The 17,326-nt window shown below is 45.3% G+C and overlaps 1 protein-coding gene across 1 annotated transcript in view; it reads left to right on the top strand.

Annotated features, from left to right (window-relative positions):
* The window catches only part of efna2a (ephrin-A2a), a 68,356-nt gene extending 56,518 nt beyond the window's left edge, over nt 1-11,838 (top strand). Inside the window, exons 2-4 of the mRNA XM_056426440.1 lie at nt 4,880-5,172; nt 9,331-9,396; nt 10,758-11,838. Coding sequence (XP_056282415.1) covers nt 4,880-5,172; nt 9,331-9,396; nt 10,758-10,882 — 484 coding nt within the window. The 3' untranslated portion in view covers nt 10,883-11,838. The remainder of the gene's footprint in view (nt 1-4,879; nt 5,173-9,330; nt 9,397-10,757) is intronic.
* The last annotated feature ends 5,488 nt before the right edge of the window (nt 11,839-17,326 follow it).

Below are 17,326 nucleotides of genomic sequence, written 5' to 3'. Positions count from 1 at the left end.
AGAAAGTGGTTGTGTGAAGCAACACACACACTTTCTCATATATACTGTATAGTGGGTATACGGAAAGTCTGCAGACCCCTTTAAATGTTTCACTCTGTTTCATTGCAGACATTTGCTAACATCAATAAATTTCATTTTATTTCTCATTGATGTTCACACAGCACCCCATCTTGACAGAAAAAAACTGAAATGTTTGCAAATTTATTAAAAAAGAAAAACTGAAATATCACACGGTCTGAATATTTTCTGTACCCACTGTATATCTATATATGAGAAAGTGTGTGTGAAGCAAGACACACACTTTGTCATATGTATACATATATATATATATATATATATATATGTCCTTAGTTTGGATTGATTGAGGCTAAACGTGTGTTTGTCACCAGATATTTCCCCCAGGAGACGACTACAATTGAACTTGCATTCATCAACTCCACATGCATGACATCGCTCCTTAATTGCCACAACGTGGCTTAAAGTACCTTAAGGAAACCGTTCAATGGTATATTATTATGCTTTTATTACCGTTTGAATTTGATAGTGAAGATATATCCGAAACGGTCAGCGTACCTAAATTACAACAATTACTACAATTATTAAAATATCAGTAGCAATGTCCGTGTTTCCATCGGAAGTACTTCCTATACGTTAGAAATAGTCCCGATGAAGTGTGTGTGTGTGTGTGTGTGTGTGTGTGTGTGTGTGTGTGTGTGTGTGTGTGTGTGTGTGTGTGTGTGTGTGTGTGTGTGTGTGTGTGTGTGTGTGTGTGTGTGTGACACGAATGAGATTCCATTCTTTTCCACCGTAGTTGGGAGGACACGGAAGTCTCAAACTTTAAGACCGGGAACCCGCAGTGTATATTTATACGCTGCTGTAGCTACATCTTATCGTCAGAGCGAAGGAAATCATCCGGGAAAAGAACACACCGCCAAAATAAGAGTTCCCGGAGGTGCCGGGTTACTCTTTAAAAGCACCACCTCGTAATCGCACGTATTCATGAAGTTTGATTAATGTCACTTTTTATTAGTGTCATGGCGGCTTCGTGCATAACCCTTCAAATAAAGTGTGACAGAATATCAGTGAAGTCTCTTAACGGGGTTCACCGGGGTTTTAAAATCATATGCAAACCGTGATCACTGCACATTATAAGAAATACACACCGATACCCACACACACACACACACATCATGAGCGCCACGAGGAAGAGGTTGGCTGTAAGTGTGAGAGCATTCCCGTGTCTTCTTGGCCAGCGCCGTGTGTGTGTGTGTGTGTGTGTGTGTGTGTGTGTGTTTAATTCCTAATGAGGGGATGCAGGGACACACTCACTCACACCTCACTGCACACTGACATGTACTGTTTAGCAGCTCGGTGGCACACACCTGCACACATACACACACACACACACACACACACCTGCACACACACACACACACACACACACCTGCACACACGGCTTCTTCCGGCCTGGGGGGGTATTAGGAATGCAGAGCGTGTCAGAGGAGCAGGGCAGGGCGCTGAGTGGCTTAATACAACCTAATGTATCCTGGCACATTAGCCCTTTCTTGGTTTGAGCATCCTCACTCATCGAGACCCACTTTGCCATTTAACCAACCACACACACACACACACACACACACACACACAGGCATCGTATGCCCAAAGTACTAATGCTTTGATGCTATAGTCATCCATAAATGTATCAGTGCACAATCAATAGGCAGAGCACATTTGAGGCAGATGGAAAACCACAGTCGTACAAATTGAAATGAAAGACCCAAAAAAAAAAAAAAAGAAGAAAAAAAACTCCCCCCTCCGTCTGCTTTTTTCTCCAGCTGGCCCCCTCCTCCTCCTCCTCTGCTCTTTCTTTCCTCCTCTCTCTGTCTCGTTTCACTCTCATTATCCCTCTCCGTCCCCCTCCTCTCTTCCTCTTTTCTTTTGTCCTCGTTCCACACGTATTACTCCCCTACCTTTTCTCTCCCTCTCCCCCTCCCTCTCTTCTCTCCTTTCAGCCCTTTTATTCTCATTCTGTGCTCTCTCTGTTTCCCTCTCTCTCTCTCTCACTTCTCCCCTTTTCGTTGTTAATCAGAGCTGATTGGGGAGCAAAGGAGCCGAGAGGAGCTCCCCAGTGGATCAATGCCTCTAAATGATCTGTTGGCGGATCCCTCTAGAACCCGTGAAACGGGCTCTGATAGGGCAGCGAGGCTTGAAGGCGCTCATTTCACATCTAACTCACTTCCTGATTCGCCCTCTGGGAGAGAGATAGGGCCGCCGGTGTGGAGGGGTAATTTGTCCCGGAGCTTAATACCCCGCTAACCAACAGTGCTTAGACCAAAACGTCTTCATCCCAGGCAATCAATTACTGCCAAGGTGTGGGGGTCGGAGGGGGGGGGGGGTTATGAAGCTCAGTCTGTGTGCGTCGGAGACGTCGTGAACGACGGTCTTTGTTTACACTCGTTTGAAGAAACGTGCCGAGCTCCGAGAAACAAGATTAGATAATGAGCTGGATTCAAAACGTGTATCTGAGGGAGTCTGACATTAAATGGATCGCAGGAGAAGAAGAGGATGATGATGATGATGATGAAGAAGATGGAGGAGGAGAAGAAGAAGGTGATGATGAAGACAATATAGATGAAGGAGAAAATGATGATGAAATAGAAGAAGTAGAAGAATGTGAAGAAGATAAGGATGAAGAAGAAGAAGTTGGAGGAGGAGGAAAAGAAGGAGGAGGAGGAGAAAGAAGCGAAGAAGGAGGAGGAAGATGAGGAGAAGGTGAAGAAGGAGAAGTAGATGAAGAAGGAGGAGAAGAAGGTGAAGGAGAAGAAGATGATGAAGAAGAAGAAGGAGAAGATGATGAATAAGAAGAATAAGAAGATGAAGAAGGAGAAGATGATAGAGGAGGAGGAGGAGGAGACGGTAGAGAAGAAGAAGAAGAAGAAGAAGAAGAAGAAGAAGAAGAAGAAGAAGGGATGACACCACGATGTCTCACTAGAGAATGTTCAAAATATTAAAATGTGAGGAACTGAAGAATCAAAGCTGAATCTTCAGCGAGATCATTCATGAAACAAAGAAATGTGTTTTAAGACTTATGTCTGAACTAATACTAAAGTTTACTGATTCTGCATCAGAGGACACAAACTGACAGTTTTATCCTCATAACATGTTTCAAGGATAAATTATGTAATATTCTATATTTTCTTAATGTCAACAAATTGCATAGATACCAAAACAACAATGAATTTAGAAGCTCATTCCTTTGTGCCTCAAAAATAATTTAAAACTCATCGAAATATCTAAAACACGCTTTGATTTTTGAAGATTAAAGTATGCATTATAGAGTCGTGTCTTTAGAGTCACAAAGTAAAAAAAAAAAAATTTGTGTTTTAATGGGATTTTGTCGACAATGACAAAAACACACACTATGGGCAGCTTCATCCTTTAACCCTTTATCAGGCAAGGAACCAAATATGGTAACTTCTTTTATGTTGTTACAAACAGGCAAGGAACCAAATATGGTAACTTCTTTTATTTTACTACAAACGAGCAAGGAACTAAATATGGTAACTTCGTTGATGTTGCTTTTCTACCTAAAACGATCTTGACAGAAACAAACAGAAATGTAGATATTTTTGCAAATTTATTGAAAAAGAAAAACTAAAATAAATCACACAGTCTGAAAACTTTCCATACCCACTTTATATATATCTTTATTTATTAATTTAATTTTTTTTATCTCACAACAATAAAACAGTATTGTTATGTCCTCCATTGCACTGTAGTGTTGACATTTTGAATTGGGCTTTTCACCACCGTTAAGGGGTTCACTCCAGTGACTTCGAGATTGTAAACAGAAGTTTGACGTTGGCATCGAAACACGAACATGAATAGAGCCCCCTGTAGCGGAAAAAATAAATAAATAAAGGCCTCCATATGTTTCTAATGTCCTCTCACATGCCTTGCAGAGGATGGGGAGTCGCCAACATGTGTTCAACCATCTTGTATTAGATGTGACCTGCTGGTATTATTTACAAGCTCTTTGACTCTTCGAGAAGGACAAATACCAGCAAAGTAACCTCACCCCCCCCCCCCCCTCACCCTCTGGCAGCGTCTTCTATCCATTAATATTGCTTCTCCGGTGACCTCTGACCTCCCCAGTGATCCGCATGTGTACAGAACTAAGTGGGCTTTTCACCACCGACTCCGCTACGCCGCCTCGGGGGTCAGTCGGGATAATAATGTGCGCTCCCGACCAATCGCGTGACCCACTTCTCTTGGGCGTCGTACGAGAAAAGCACTAAAAAAACACACACACACCAAAAACACATATTCCAAACATGCTAATGACTCCCTCGGAAAGCGTTCTTAGAATAACACATTGGAAAGGCTTTTAAGGCAACCTGAGGGGTGATTATTGATTTATGTTGGCCTCATCTTGTCTTATTAAAACGAGTTGAAAACACCCTCCAGGATGTCATGACTCATGGGTTCAAGGCCCTCTGTGCTGGAGTGTCCTCGAGCAACGCGGCAATCGACCTTGGCTCCTCCCCCGTGGACGGCGAGCAAACAATTTCATATAATTTACGGCACTAAGTGGACGCTCACTGCGGTTTCCGCTACACGGAAACTCAGATTTTCTGTATTATTTTTTGTCTTCATGCAGATATTCTAACGTTGTGTGTTTTTCTCCTCCCTCCGCTGTGTCTCGCAGGTTCAGAAACTCCAATTTTCTCTATAATTTTTTTCTTCACGAAGAAATTCTAACGCAGTGTTTTTTTATCCCTCCCTCCGCTGTGTCTCGCAGGTTCAGAAACGCAGTTTTTCTCTGTCATTTTTTTCCTAACGGATCGTTTCTTTCCCCTCCCTCCGCTGTGTCTCGCAGGTTCTGGCACGGCGAGTACCGGGTGGCGGTGAACATCAACGACTACCTGGACATCTACTGTCCTTACTACGAGGGCCCTCCGTCCCACGGGCGCATGGAGCGCTACATCCTGTTCATGGTCAACTACGAGGGCTACACTTCCTGCCAGCACCGGATGCGCGGCTTCAAGCGCTGGGAGTGCAACCGGCCCAGCGGGCCCGACGGGCCGCTGCGCTTCTCGGAGAAGTTCCAGCTCTTCACGCCCTTCAGCCTGGGCTTCGAGTTCAGGCCCGGGCACGAGTACTACTACATCTGTGGGTTATCACTGTGTGTGTGTGTGTGTGCGTGTGTGTGTGTGTGTGTGTGTGTGACCCGTTAGTCACGGTGCTGTTCAATATGCATCCGTAAACGGTATGTAAATATGCAATCAGCAGAAGTTGATTGAGAAGGTTCTGAAACATCAAACATCGCGCGTGCCCCCCCCCATGAACACACCTTCCCTCACTCCCCCGACTCTCTCTCTCTCCTTAACTCCCTCTCTCCGTCTCCCTCTCTCTCTCTCCCTCACTCCCCAGACTATCTCTCCCTCTCCCCATCCCACTCTCCCTCTTCCTGTCCCTCTTTCTCCCTCTCCTTTTCTCTCTCCCTCTCCCTCTCTCCCTCACTCCCCCGACTCTTTCCCTCTCTCTCTCCCTCTCCCTCGCTGCCCCGTCTCTCTCTCTCTCCCTCCCTCTCCCTTTCTCTCTCCCCAACTACCTCTCTCCATCTCCCTCTTCTTCTCCCTCTTCTTCTCCCTCTTCCTGTCACTCTTTCTCCCTCTCCTTTTCTCTCTCCCTCTCCCTCACTCCCCCGACTTTTTCCCTCTCTCTCTCTCCCTCTCCCTCTCTCCCTCTTCCTGTCCCTCTTTCTCCCTCTGCTTTTTTCTCTCCCTCTCCCTCTCTCCCTCACTCCCCTGACTCTTTCCCTCTCCCTCTCTCTCTCCCTCGCTCACTCCCCCCTCCCTCTCCCTCTCCCTCTCTCTCCCTCTCGCTCTCGAGATCGTAAGCGGCGCGCTCAGCAAAGTGGTAAAAATGTCACCGGGCGTATTCCGTAATCATTTTCATATTAGCTGTATTGATTGTTTCTCCTCAGTCCCAACACACACGTGATGTATTAGTATCACAGATGGGCCCTCGCCCCCTGAGACGGAGGGAAAAAAGAAAAGAAGAAGCTATCATTCTCCCATCAGACAAGAGACAAATACTCGCCTCAAATTACTCTTAAACATTGTTTTCAGCGGCCAGAAGGCCGGATAGATTTACCTTCATCCGGCTGCTTAGTGCTCGGATCATGTTGGCTGTCACAGAAACATTGAACTGACTTTCAAAAAGCTCGTGACCAAACGTTTGACTGGTTGAAAACCGCCTGCCAGACGGAAAAAAGCGCAAAAAACCCTGTATTTGTGTCAGAATTGACACGTCAGGATAGTCTTACGGCCTTTTTATCCTGGTGTTCGCCCGGCGATGACGGCAAGGTTGCGACCTTTTGTAGTTTTCTCTTGTAACCTTGACGACTACAACCAAAGTTACGACCCGTCGCTCGGTGTCTAGTTCACAATTTGTCACGTAGATGGACGATTGCGATTCTTTGCCACCTCGCCGCCGCACACGGCTGACCTCATGACCTCATGACCTTCGTCGGCGGGACACGATCTCACCGTGACCCCGTAATGGGGACGAGGTTTCCTCCGCCATCGGCGTGTGTGTGTGTGTGTCTCGGCATGCAGGTATTGCGACATGGTTCGTGATTGAGTATTTTGGCCTCGGAGAGAGTTCTGACCCTACGGGGGCAGGGGGGAGGGGGAGGGGCCAAGGGGAAAGAAACGAGAGAGAGAGAACATCATTCCGTGATAGATGTGTTCAGCTTTTCATTTCATTTGTTGCAGCGTCGTGTTTCTAGTCGACAGAGATCCACTGAATTAAAAGACAATGAGATTAAAGTAACGCCGTCTCACTCTGATTTTTAAGAGTTTTTAATAACGAGCAACACAAATATGTAAAAATGTTTCATTTTTTTGACACAGTCGTGTTGTCTGCACTGTCACAAAGACACAGCGGGCGAGAGCCGGGGAGGCGAAGATAACAGCCACCCGATGTCCTGCTGCACTTTTCCCAGTCTGAGCACGCGTACACACACACACACAGGCGCGCACACACACACTCACACACTCTCTCTTTTGTTTTCGGTCTCATGTTAGGATGGACAGGGCCCCTCCAGAGTTGTATAGTTGCTGACTCTACTATTGTGTTTCTGGGACCCTTGAGGGGAATGTGTATTCTACGAGATTGGTATGTGTGTGTGTGTGTGGGGGGGGGGGGGGGGGTGTATGTGTGTGTTGCATGCATGTCTTGTAGGGGGAGGGCTGGTTGTGGGGTCAGTTGTCAAGCGATTGTGAGTGTCCGTGAAAAGGCCATGTCCATCATCTTGATTGACAACCACACACACACACACACACACACACATTTCCGTCTTGCACGGTTTCACACACGCACACAGACACACAGACACACACAGGTCAGTATTGATGTGGAACAAAGGCATTTTGACATTTGTAACCACGCAGCCCTTCTGATGAGTGTGTGTGTGTGTTTGTGTGTGTGTCTGTCTCTCCTCCACCGTAAACACCCCACAAAGTAAAACACATCGATCTATTGATGGCGATATGTGGCCAGACCTCTCTGTGTGTGTGTGTGTGTGTGTGTGTGTGTGTGCACCCATGTGTGCGCGTGGCTGTGTGTGTATTTGTCATGTGGGTGACATGTTGACGGGTCCACTCCGCCCCCTTACTTCTCCCAGCTGCCACCTGATGAGGTTGAGTGATTCTCAATGTGGGTTTTCAGGAGACGCCCGAGTGGGAAGCGGAGGCGCTGCGAGAGCCGATAAGACTTTTTTTGAAAAATTACTAAAAAGCGAAAAGAAAAAAAATTCCAGCAGCCACAAAGAAAAGCGAACGCTCGCCCCTTTCTCTCTCCGTGGCGTGTTGCCGTTTATCAGCGAAAACGCACTTTCGCTCCGAGGCCAGACGGAGGATGCGAGGCGGTGGAAGCCGGCTACAGGGTGAAGGGCAGAGAGAAGGATGGAGGGAGGAGTCGTGGGTCATAAAGGGAGGGGGGAAAGGACGTAGGAAGGGTCCGCTTTATTTCCTGTGCGCCGTGGATCTTGATGATGGGTCAAGATCCACCCTCTCCGGGGTCACTCTGGGCTCCGGCTATGCGGACTTCCTCAAGGGAGGAGGCCAAAAGGTCTCAAGCACCAGTGTGTGTGCACATCGTCTGTGTGTGTGTGTGTGTGTGTGTGTGAGTGAGAGTTGTCCGCCATCTGCTTTTAAGGTCTTCAGTTCTATTTTACAATCAGAGGCGAGATGGCAAAAAAAAAAAAAAATTCCAGATTCAATTTAATTTATCTACTTTGAAGTTTGTAGTCATAGTAACTTTCTTTTATTTTTTAGTAAATTGTTCTCATTTTCTTTGGGGGCTTTCAGCCAGCGCTCTAGTGGTTATAGCGCCGTCACCTCACGGCGAGAAGGACCCCGACGTTCAGGTGTGACCGCGGGTTCGAGTCCCGGTGTGTGCGGGCGCCCGATCCCCTCACACACTTGTTTACATTGTCTGAAGTGCAGTGCAGTGGGTCTACGGGGGCCCATGAGCTTAAAAATAGAACTTAAATAGGACAAAATATGAGTAATAAATGTCATCAGGAAAGCATTAAGCTGCATTAACGATGACATTAATGTCGAATTGTGACAAATGAGAGGAAAATGTCTTCATAATTCCTTCGTTTGCCAGCGCTGACATTTTATTTTAAGCATACATGTGTTTTACTTTAAAGAAATGTCGACAAAAACCTGCATAATCATGCTTTAAACATTCCACATTAAAGCCACGCGGATATATCAGAATAATAAATGTATTATGAATCTGGGAAGTCGTGAACTCATAAATATGCTGACTTCATACTAATTGGGGTTAAATTGAGGCTTGTTGTCTTTGTGTGTCGTAGGGGATCAAAAGCTCCTGATGGTTCACCGCGTGTCAGTTTTAGGGTTCATCTGAATAATTGTTTTAATGAGTTTGAGAACAGGTGCTTCTAAATTAAAATACTTTAATAGAAACCAGTAAAGGCATTCAGCCGGGCTACCTGAAGGACCCGGTTGGAGTAGCCCCTATATTTTTTATTCAAAGCAAATCCTATGGAAAGTCCACAACTTCATTTAAAAAAAATAATAATACTTACTGGCTAAACTGTCTCTGGCCCAAAACCTGATCTACATACAGCTTTAAAAAATATATTTAAAAAAAAGAAACCGGTCCAAAAAAAACCATCGTTACAGGAACAACATTTAACACCCCAAATTTCAAAATAAAAGTTTTTCATCTCAATTACTTTGAGTTGCACACTCAATTAATCCCCTCTTTCAATTTGCTCTTTCACAGCGTCTCCTCACCCAAACCACGTGGGGCGAGCGTGTCTAAAGCTCAAGGTGTATGTCAGACCTCCAGGTAAGTCACGCTCTAACTACACACACACACACACACACACACACACACACACACACACACACACACACACACACAAAAGGTCCAGATTGGCTATCAAAGTGAAATTAGTGGTGGATAAGAGGTCTGATAGAATGCCCCGGCATCTCTCTCTGCTCTGATTCACAGACCAGCCAGGCAACACTTTAACACCTTCACTCACACACACACACACACACACACACACACACACACACACACACACACAGATTCTGACACATTCACAGATACAAGCTCACACCGAGTGTGCGCAGGCGCATGCACGCATGCACAAAGTGGCATACGCACTTCACATCAGATCACATCACATGGCCCCGGCCGTGAGGGAGACCTTCTGTCCTTGTAGGAATGAGAACGAGAGACGGCTGAAAGTGCTCTCTGAAAGAAAAGAGAAATGTTACCGGGCCTCGGCATCCGCTGCTCTGAGAAACACGAGAGCGATCTAATAATAAACCCATCGCATGCGCTTAGCAGTCTAATGTAATAATAGACACTTTCTTCATAAAATTCCCCCGTGTGCCTCTGGCCAGGTGGTAAATGGTGAAGTGTGTCTTTAAAAAAAATATTTTAATTGTTTTTTTGCATAACGCCACACAACACCTTTTTGATGATATGTCCCTCATAGGTCGCCGTAGTGTTAGATTGTGGCATTTAAGACCTGACAGTAAGTCCCCCGACAGTGAGCCGACATGGGCAGTGGGTCACGGCGGCCATTACTCTAGGTTGGTTTTTTTCGGGGGGGTTTTTCGGGCTAAGCCTGAATCGAGCCTGGATAATGACACGGCTTTGAAGAAAAAAGCTTTCCACAGACTCGGCTCGTTCCCTCTGCCGCCGAGGGGGAAGGAGACGATCTCCTCCTCCACAGTTACTGAAACAAAGCGGATTCTTTTTATTCTTTTCATTCTGTCATTTCTGCGGCTCGTCGTCGAGATTCTTCTTTTTTTTCTTCTTCTTTTCTTCTGCTCTTAAAGTAATCTGTGTGACATTGCAACTTCCATCATATCCATGAAATACTGTCACTACAGTGAGCTGTGAGCGGCTGCACGTGTGTGTGTGTGTGTGTGTGTGTGTCAGCTGCTCCAGATTGGGAGTCTCTGTGATTAAACTGTAATTAGGTTGGTAAACCCTCCTGCAGAGCTCCGTCGCTGTCTTCTCCTCCTCCCTCTTTCCTCTCCTCTTTCCTCTCCTCTGCGCTGCCTTTTCCTCGGCTCTTGTGCCGTGATAGTTCCACTCGTCTCCCCTTTCTCCCTCTCTCCATAAATCATACGTTTCGTCTGGTCTCTCTCGGGTCAGATGTTTTGTCGCTCCTCTCTTCTGTGTTTCAGATGGGTCGGGATACGATTCCCCGGAGCCCTTCCTGACGGACGGAGGTCCGCGCTGGAGGCCGGGGTCCACGGTCCTGGTCGCTCTTCTGGCCTCACTGCTCCCAGGACTCTCCTCCTGGCTGTGAACCCTCCCCCACCCCTCTTCCCCCACCCTCCCACCTCCTCCTGGAGCTCCCACCCAGGGCCGCTGGGCTGGGCTGGCTGTCCCTCGAAAATCGACCACCCCTCAGGGAAGCCCTCTGTCTCCGTCCCCGCCTCCCTCCCTCCCTCCCCCTCCCCACCCTTCTCTCTCCCACCTCCACCTCCTAATACGACCACCCCCCCAAACCCCCCACACACACTGCCAGCCCCCCTCCGTGGCCCAGCAAACGGACACACTGCTCCCCGGATTGGCTGAGAGGGGTTTGGGGTTTCTTGAGCCGTCGCTTCATCTCCGATGCAGCTGGAAGAAAAACACAAGGGGAAACGTCTCTGCACTCATATCAGGGGGAGGGGGGGGGAGGGGGGTCCTTTTGATTTGTCTATTGACTCTCGGGCCGCTGACGGGGTAGACGTAGCCGCGGCTATGATTAAACTTGTCGTTTCTCGGTGCAATTCCTCATCATCCAATCACGAACAGGATGCGTTAAGCGATAGGCCTGGATGCACAACAAAATTAAACTTTTTTTCTCACATTGCTATCCTATCGAAAAACATGCATGGGAAGCGACCGAGCTCACGTTGTAATTGGAGTTCTGTACACGACCTGGACCGGTTGCAACGACGACAACAACAACGAGAGGAAAATAAACGTAGAGGAGGAGAAAAGAGAGAAAGGGAAAACAATGCGGGGGACATATTTCAATAAATACGATCGTTATGGCTAAATGTAAATGTGTGTCGACATGTTCCAGACGCAGTGTGTGTGTGTGTGTGTGTGTGTGTGGAGACGCAGTAATGTGATGCACACATCCTGCAGTTTGTCATTTTTATGTTTTTTGGTTGTTTTTTTATGAGAAGCTAAGATATCACATTCTAATGACAAGTATAATCATAGGCTGTTTCAGTGGGAGGGGGGAGGGTGTGTGGGTGTGTGTGTGTGTGTGTGTGTTCCGGGTGGGTTGGGCGAGGTGTATATTTCCAGGTGGGATGTGTTCTGTCTTATTCGCGTTTTTCTTAAACAAAAAGCATTTATCACAGCCCGGGCCAGCACCGTCTAATGTCGACTGGGTCGGGGTGACTTCTTTGGGGAACTGTAACTTTCTCAATGTATGAATGTACCACCGGTCCCCCCACCCCCGTCCCCCCACCCCTCTCTCTTTGTCTCTCTGTATTATTATGACTGGTCACTCAGCGGGATTTTTGTTGTTGTTGGAGGGATGGCAGGGGGGGGCGGGGGGAGGTGCAGGAGGAGAGCGAAGACAAAAAGGAGGCGACACTCAAAGTTGCATGACCACTGTGAAAACCTTGGGATCGGTTTGTAACGGGGATATATTTTTTCATGGGGGGACAATCAGAGAAAAACACCATACAACCGAGCTCTCTTTTTCTTTCCCCAGACATCGAAAAGGAAAAAAGGAAAATGCAAGCCTCTCTCTCTCTCTCTCTCTCTTTTTTTTCTTTTTCGGATCGTTGATGGATTAGCTCTGGCCGGGAGATAAATGGACCCACAGGGTGAAACTGACTGTAAATCAGCCCTCAGAGCCCAGGCCACATCACAATGGACTTAAATACTGACTGGAACTGGTCCTGAGAGTTAAACCAATACGGGACACGTGTATAGACTGTGGCAAATGAGGCGAGGTGGGTGTGTTTGTTTGTGTGTGTGTGTGTGCACACAAACATATACATGCACACACACACACACACACACACACACGGTCTTTGATAACGGGACGGTTCCTCTGAGATTTTGGGAGCATTAATGGACTATAAAGGGAACAGCATGTAGAGGGTGAGAGAGAGTGTGTGTGTGTGTGTGTGTGTGTGTCATGGGATGGAGACTTCTTTAATGTTGGGAAGTGAAAGCACTGTGAACACACACATTACGTCCAGTGTACAGATAAACACACACACACACACACACACACACACATGCAGACATATGTAGAAAAAAGCACATGCAGATCTAAACATTTACAAAGACAAGGCATGCACATACATACATTTAGAAACACACACACACACACACACACACACATGAGAAAACACAAACAAGGGGAAGCACTTCCTTTTCAGTTTCATCTTATTTTTGTAGCATTTAAAATCACTGTTAATGACTCCTGTGTGGGACGCAGTGATGGGGGTATAGCCTGTGGAAGATTTTTTTTTAAAGAAAAGTGTTTTCTCTTCTATTCCACTGATGCCGTGCGTCTGTCGTTCTTCTTCTCTGGTTTGTGATCCATGGTCGGTAGTGGGTAGGATGCCTCCGGGTCTGAGCGTCATGTATGAGTTTGTCTCCTTTTTCTTTCCGTTTGTGGTGTTTTTTTTGTTTTTTGTGTGTGACCTCAGTCATTAAAGTCAGTCGGTCAACAGTAAACACAGAAAGTCGGAGCAAGGAGAGAAACACACAAATAAAGATTGTCTTTTTGTCTACTCAAGAAAGAAAAAAGAGTGGAATTTCTTCAGCAGAAATGTGAATTAATGGTAATTTGATGGGCCCAGGTAATTGTATTCATGTATTAAACTGCACCTCCCGGTCTTTATCTTCACCAGGTCTATCTCCGAAGTCTTGTGGCGGTGAGCTTTGAGCCAGTCAAAGCATGAAATGTATTCAGATGGAATCACCCACTCCGATCTTCAGCTGTTTCTCCCTCGGCGACGTGACAGCTAATCTGAACCGCTGACAACACGGAGACGGAGGAGCGTGATGGCCACTCTCCTCTCGTCCCCATCACATGTACAGCAGGACGGCCTTCATGGGGGGGGGAGTCCATTTACTCAAGTGATGTGTTGATGTACGTGTACTTCATACTTCACTTGAGTATTTTAATCTACATTATATTTCCCCACCACTACATAATGTGCTTTTTACTCCATTATTTTACAGCAATGGTTGCGTTGATGTTTAGAAAGAAAAACACATCATTTAGGAGTTGTATTTGCTAATTTTCTGGAAATTCGGTTAAAACTTATCAGGTGTTATTCAAATTAAAACCTGAGAAGTCAACTTATCAGGTTTTATTCAAATTAATGTTTTATTCAAATTAATGTTTGAGGCCCCAAGGGTATAGTTCTAAAAAATTCATTTTAAAAAGTCTTTTAGTAATTGATGAAAATGTTTCCTTTTTTTTGCAGATTTTCTGGAAATTTGGATACAAAATGTTTTATTTTTATTAATGTTTGAGGCCCCAAGAGGTGAAGTTATAAATGAAAAGCACGTTGTTTGACGTCATTGGATAAAAATGTTTCTTTCTTTTGCTGATTTTCTGGAAATTTGGATAAAACTTATCACAAGGTTTTATTCAAATTAATGTTTGAGGCCCCAAGAGGTATAGTTGTTTTGTTTTTTATACCACGTCCTTTAGTAGTTGATGAAAATGTTAATTTATTTTGCTAATTTTCTGGATATTTGGATAAAAAAGGTTTTATTTAACCCTTGTGTTGCCTTCGGGTCAATTTGACCCGATTCAATGTTTCACCCTCCTGTCGCCTTCGGGTCAATATGACCCGATTCAATGTTTAACCCTCCTGTTACCTTTATATTTACTAACATATTTTACCCTTGAGGTCAATATGACCCCAGCTATTAAAATCTCCAGAAAATTATTAGAATTAATATTGTTTTCCAAGTTTAAGTGTGAGGTACTTTATGTTTGTTTGTTGACTCCCGAAAGAACACCGACATTAAACATTGAATCGGGTCAAATTGACCCGAAGGCGACAGGAGGTTTAAATATTGAATCGGGTCAAAATGACCCGAAAGCAACACAAGGGTTAAATTCATGTTTGAGGGCCCAATAGGTATAGTTCTAAAAAAAAAAATTAAAGCAATGATTAGAGAAAAGTTTGTAAAAAATGCATGCGAATATTTGCTTGGAGAAACTAAAAAAAAAAATTATACAACGACCTCTAAAATGTACTCATGACCCCTTGGAGAGGGCCCAACCCCTAGTTTGGGTACCACTGGACTCTATACGTTAAGTGGTTTAGCTCCACAGTAAAATGCTACGTACCCATTGATCCAACAACCTCTTCATGTGATGTGTAATGATCGACCGCTCTAGGGCCACTGGGATTTTTCACCGGTGTGAATATCTAACAGGACTTTGACTTCATTTTTTCAAATATTTCCACGACTCATATGTCCATCAAACGTCGGGTGAGCTTGAATGAGACGTGGAACCATTTCATGCCTTAAAGGATCTTTCTTTTTTAATGAATCTGTAATGTTTCCTCTAATCCTCGAGCGGGTTTTCTCTACATCGGACATGAATAGACAGATGGACCCTAGACACGTGGCCCCGTCGGGGCTCGTATACGGGTGTACAGTGTTAGCCTGAAACATTTATCAGCCTTGTTTTTTTTAAAGCGTTATTTGAAACCACCGACTGCCTCTTTTGGCAGCGCGCTGCGAAAAGAATACATCAAGAAAAGTTGTTTTTAGGGAAAAACTGTAAGGTGTATGAATAATAAATGAGCCTTGGGCTTGCCATGTTCGGCCCTCCTATGCAAAGCGGGCTAATGGCTATCGATGTCTCCGGCTTCCATCAAATTGCTTCATATGAGAGGCTCAATTCAAACGGAGAGAGAAAGAGCGGATTCCAGCGAAAAGGAGACGAGGGAATTAAATTATCTCCGAACATTGGGAAGCAACGCTTGGTCAGCCAATTCTTTTTTCCCCGACAAGTATATACCAGGTACCGGCGGAATTAGCCTAACGTCAAATTAAGCCCGATCAAGCAAGGCCCCCGAAAAAAAGAAGAAGAAAAAACCCTTCCCTCGTTTCAAATCCTTGTGAGAGGAGAGATGAATGTGTGATACGACTGGAGCAGAGCCAGAATTTAACAGATGTGTTCCTTCAAATCATAGGAAACTATAGCCGTCTGGGCTTTGTCACATGACACACACACACACATGCACACTCATATATATATTTATATTTCCCCATGCAGTCCCTTCGAAGGTCTTATTAATCACTTGATTATATTTCAGCTATTTCCATTGGCTGTCGTACATGTGGGAGAATACTTGGCAAGAATACGGTTGGCCTATACGATGTTGATTTTGGCAACAAGGATAAAGAAAAGCCAGGATTTACAGATGGCGACCCTCTCTCTCCGTCTCCATTCTTTTCACCCTCTTCGCCTCTCTTCTTTTGTTGATTTATTGCTCTCTGCAGACTCACTACAGGCTGATCTCTTCTCCTCTCTCCCCTGTATTATTATCTCCTCGTATTCAACTAACTGGCATGATTTAGGAATTATGGAATTAGGGCAACACGCTCCCATCTCTATTAATGAGAAACGGCATGATGAAAGAGCTGAATCCTGAACGTGCCATCTGTATAGTCACTATTACTTCTGTGTAGACACTATTAATTCGCTTAATCTCTCACTACTTTCTATTCTTTCTCATCCCTGCTTCCTTTCCAGCATCTCCCCCTCTCTCTCTCTCACACACACACACACATCCTCACATTACCGTAGTTGTAATTGCAGAAGAAATATTCATTCTCCAGCTCTTCAAGCGCGCTGTTGGATGTGGCGTGAAATGGTGAAATTCCACAGCAGCAAAGTTAAACTATATATGGACCGCACCGCCGTGCATAGCCACACAGCAGTCCAGATGGACCCTGTGTTATTGCTGAATAATGAATGCTGTATAGACTCTATAAAAGATACATGGGCAGTTCAGTGAGGGCAGCTCTGGAGAGTCCCTTGTACACATTTTTAGTTGTTGCTAAATGTTCAGGATGTAGGTTTTAGCATGCATCTTTTGCTATAGGTGGTCCAAGAAGGAAAACATATTTAGCTGCAGTTAGAGAGGGGGGCCTTCTAGACATTGTCAGATGATATGTTGGCTGGCAGCCCGCCCAGCGTCTTTGCAGTCACCTTGAACAGGCTTGTGTGGTATAAAACCATAAAACTTGGGAATTACACAGCAATGCTAGAGGCTCAGATTTCAGAGCATCTCTCAGAAAACACGATGAATAATATTCAGCACTCTTGTGTCCATGTCAAATACAGAGGTGTGTGTGTGTGTGTGTGTGTGTGGGGCGGGGGGGTTGGGGGGGGGGGGTCGGGGGGTCTAGGTGAAGGGTAAATGCTGCACTCATGTGGGGGAAATGAGCAGCGCCTACTTTTTCTCTGGAGTCATATGACAGGACATGCGCACCATCATGCGCTGCGTTCAAACGCACCCAGAAAGCCCACACTCCTCTGAGAATTAGTTTGAAATACAACCGTTTAAACAAAATAATTTGTTTTTTTCTTTCTTTTTACGCCTCTAACTATATCTGACAGCAATAGCACACGTTAATTTAAATGTTAAATATTGTAAAATGTACGGCTTATAAAAAGTGAATCGCGATATTTCCGACGTCACCTAAACGCATCAACCGACACACTTTCAGTCAAGCGGACGGAGAA

The sequence above is a fragment of the Pseudoliparis swirei genome, chromosome 11, assembly GCF_029220125.1.
Source record: "Pseudoliparis swirei isolate HS2019 ecotype Mariana Trench chromosome 11, NWPU_hadal_v1, whole genome shotgun sequence".
Lineage (NCBI taxonomy): Eukaryota > Metazoa > Chordata > Actinopteri > Perciformes > Liparidae > Pseudoliparis > Pseudoliparis swirei.
This window is presented reverse-complemented; position numbering and strand designations above follow the sequence as displayed.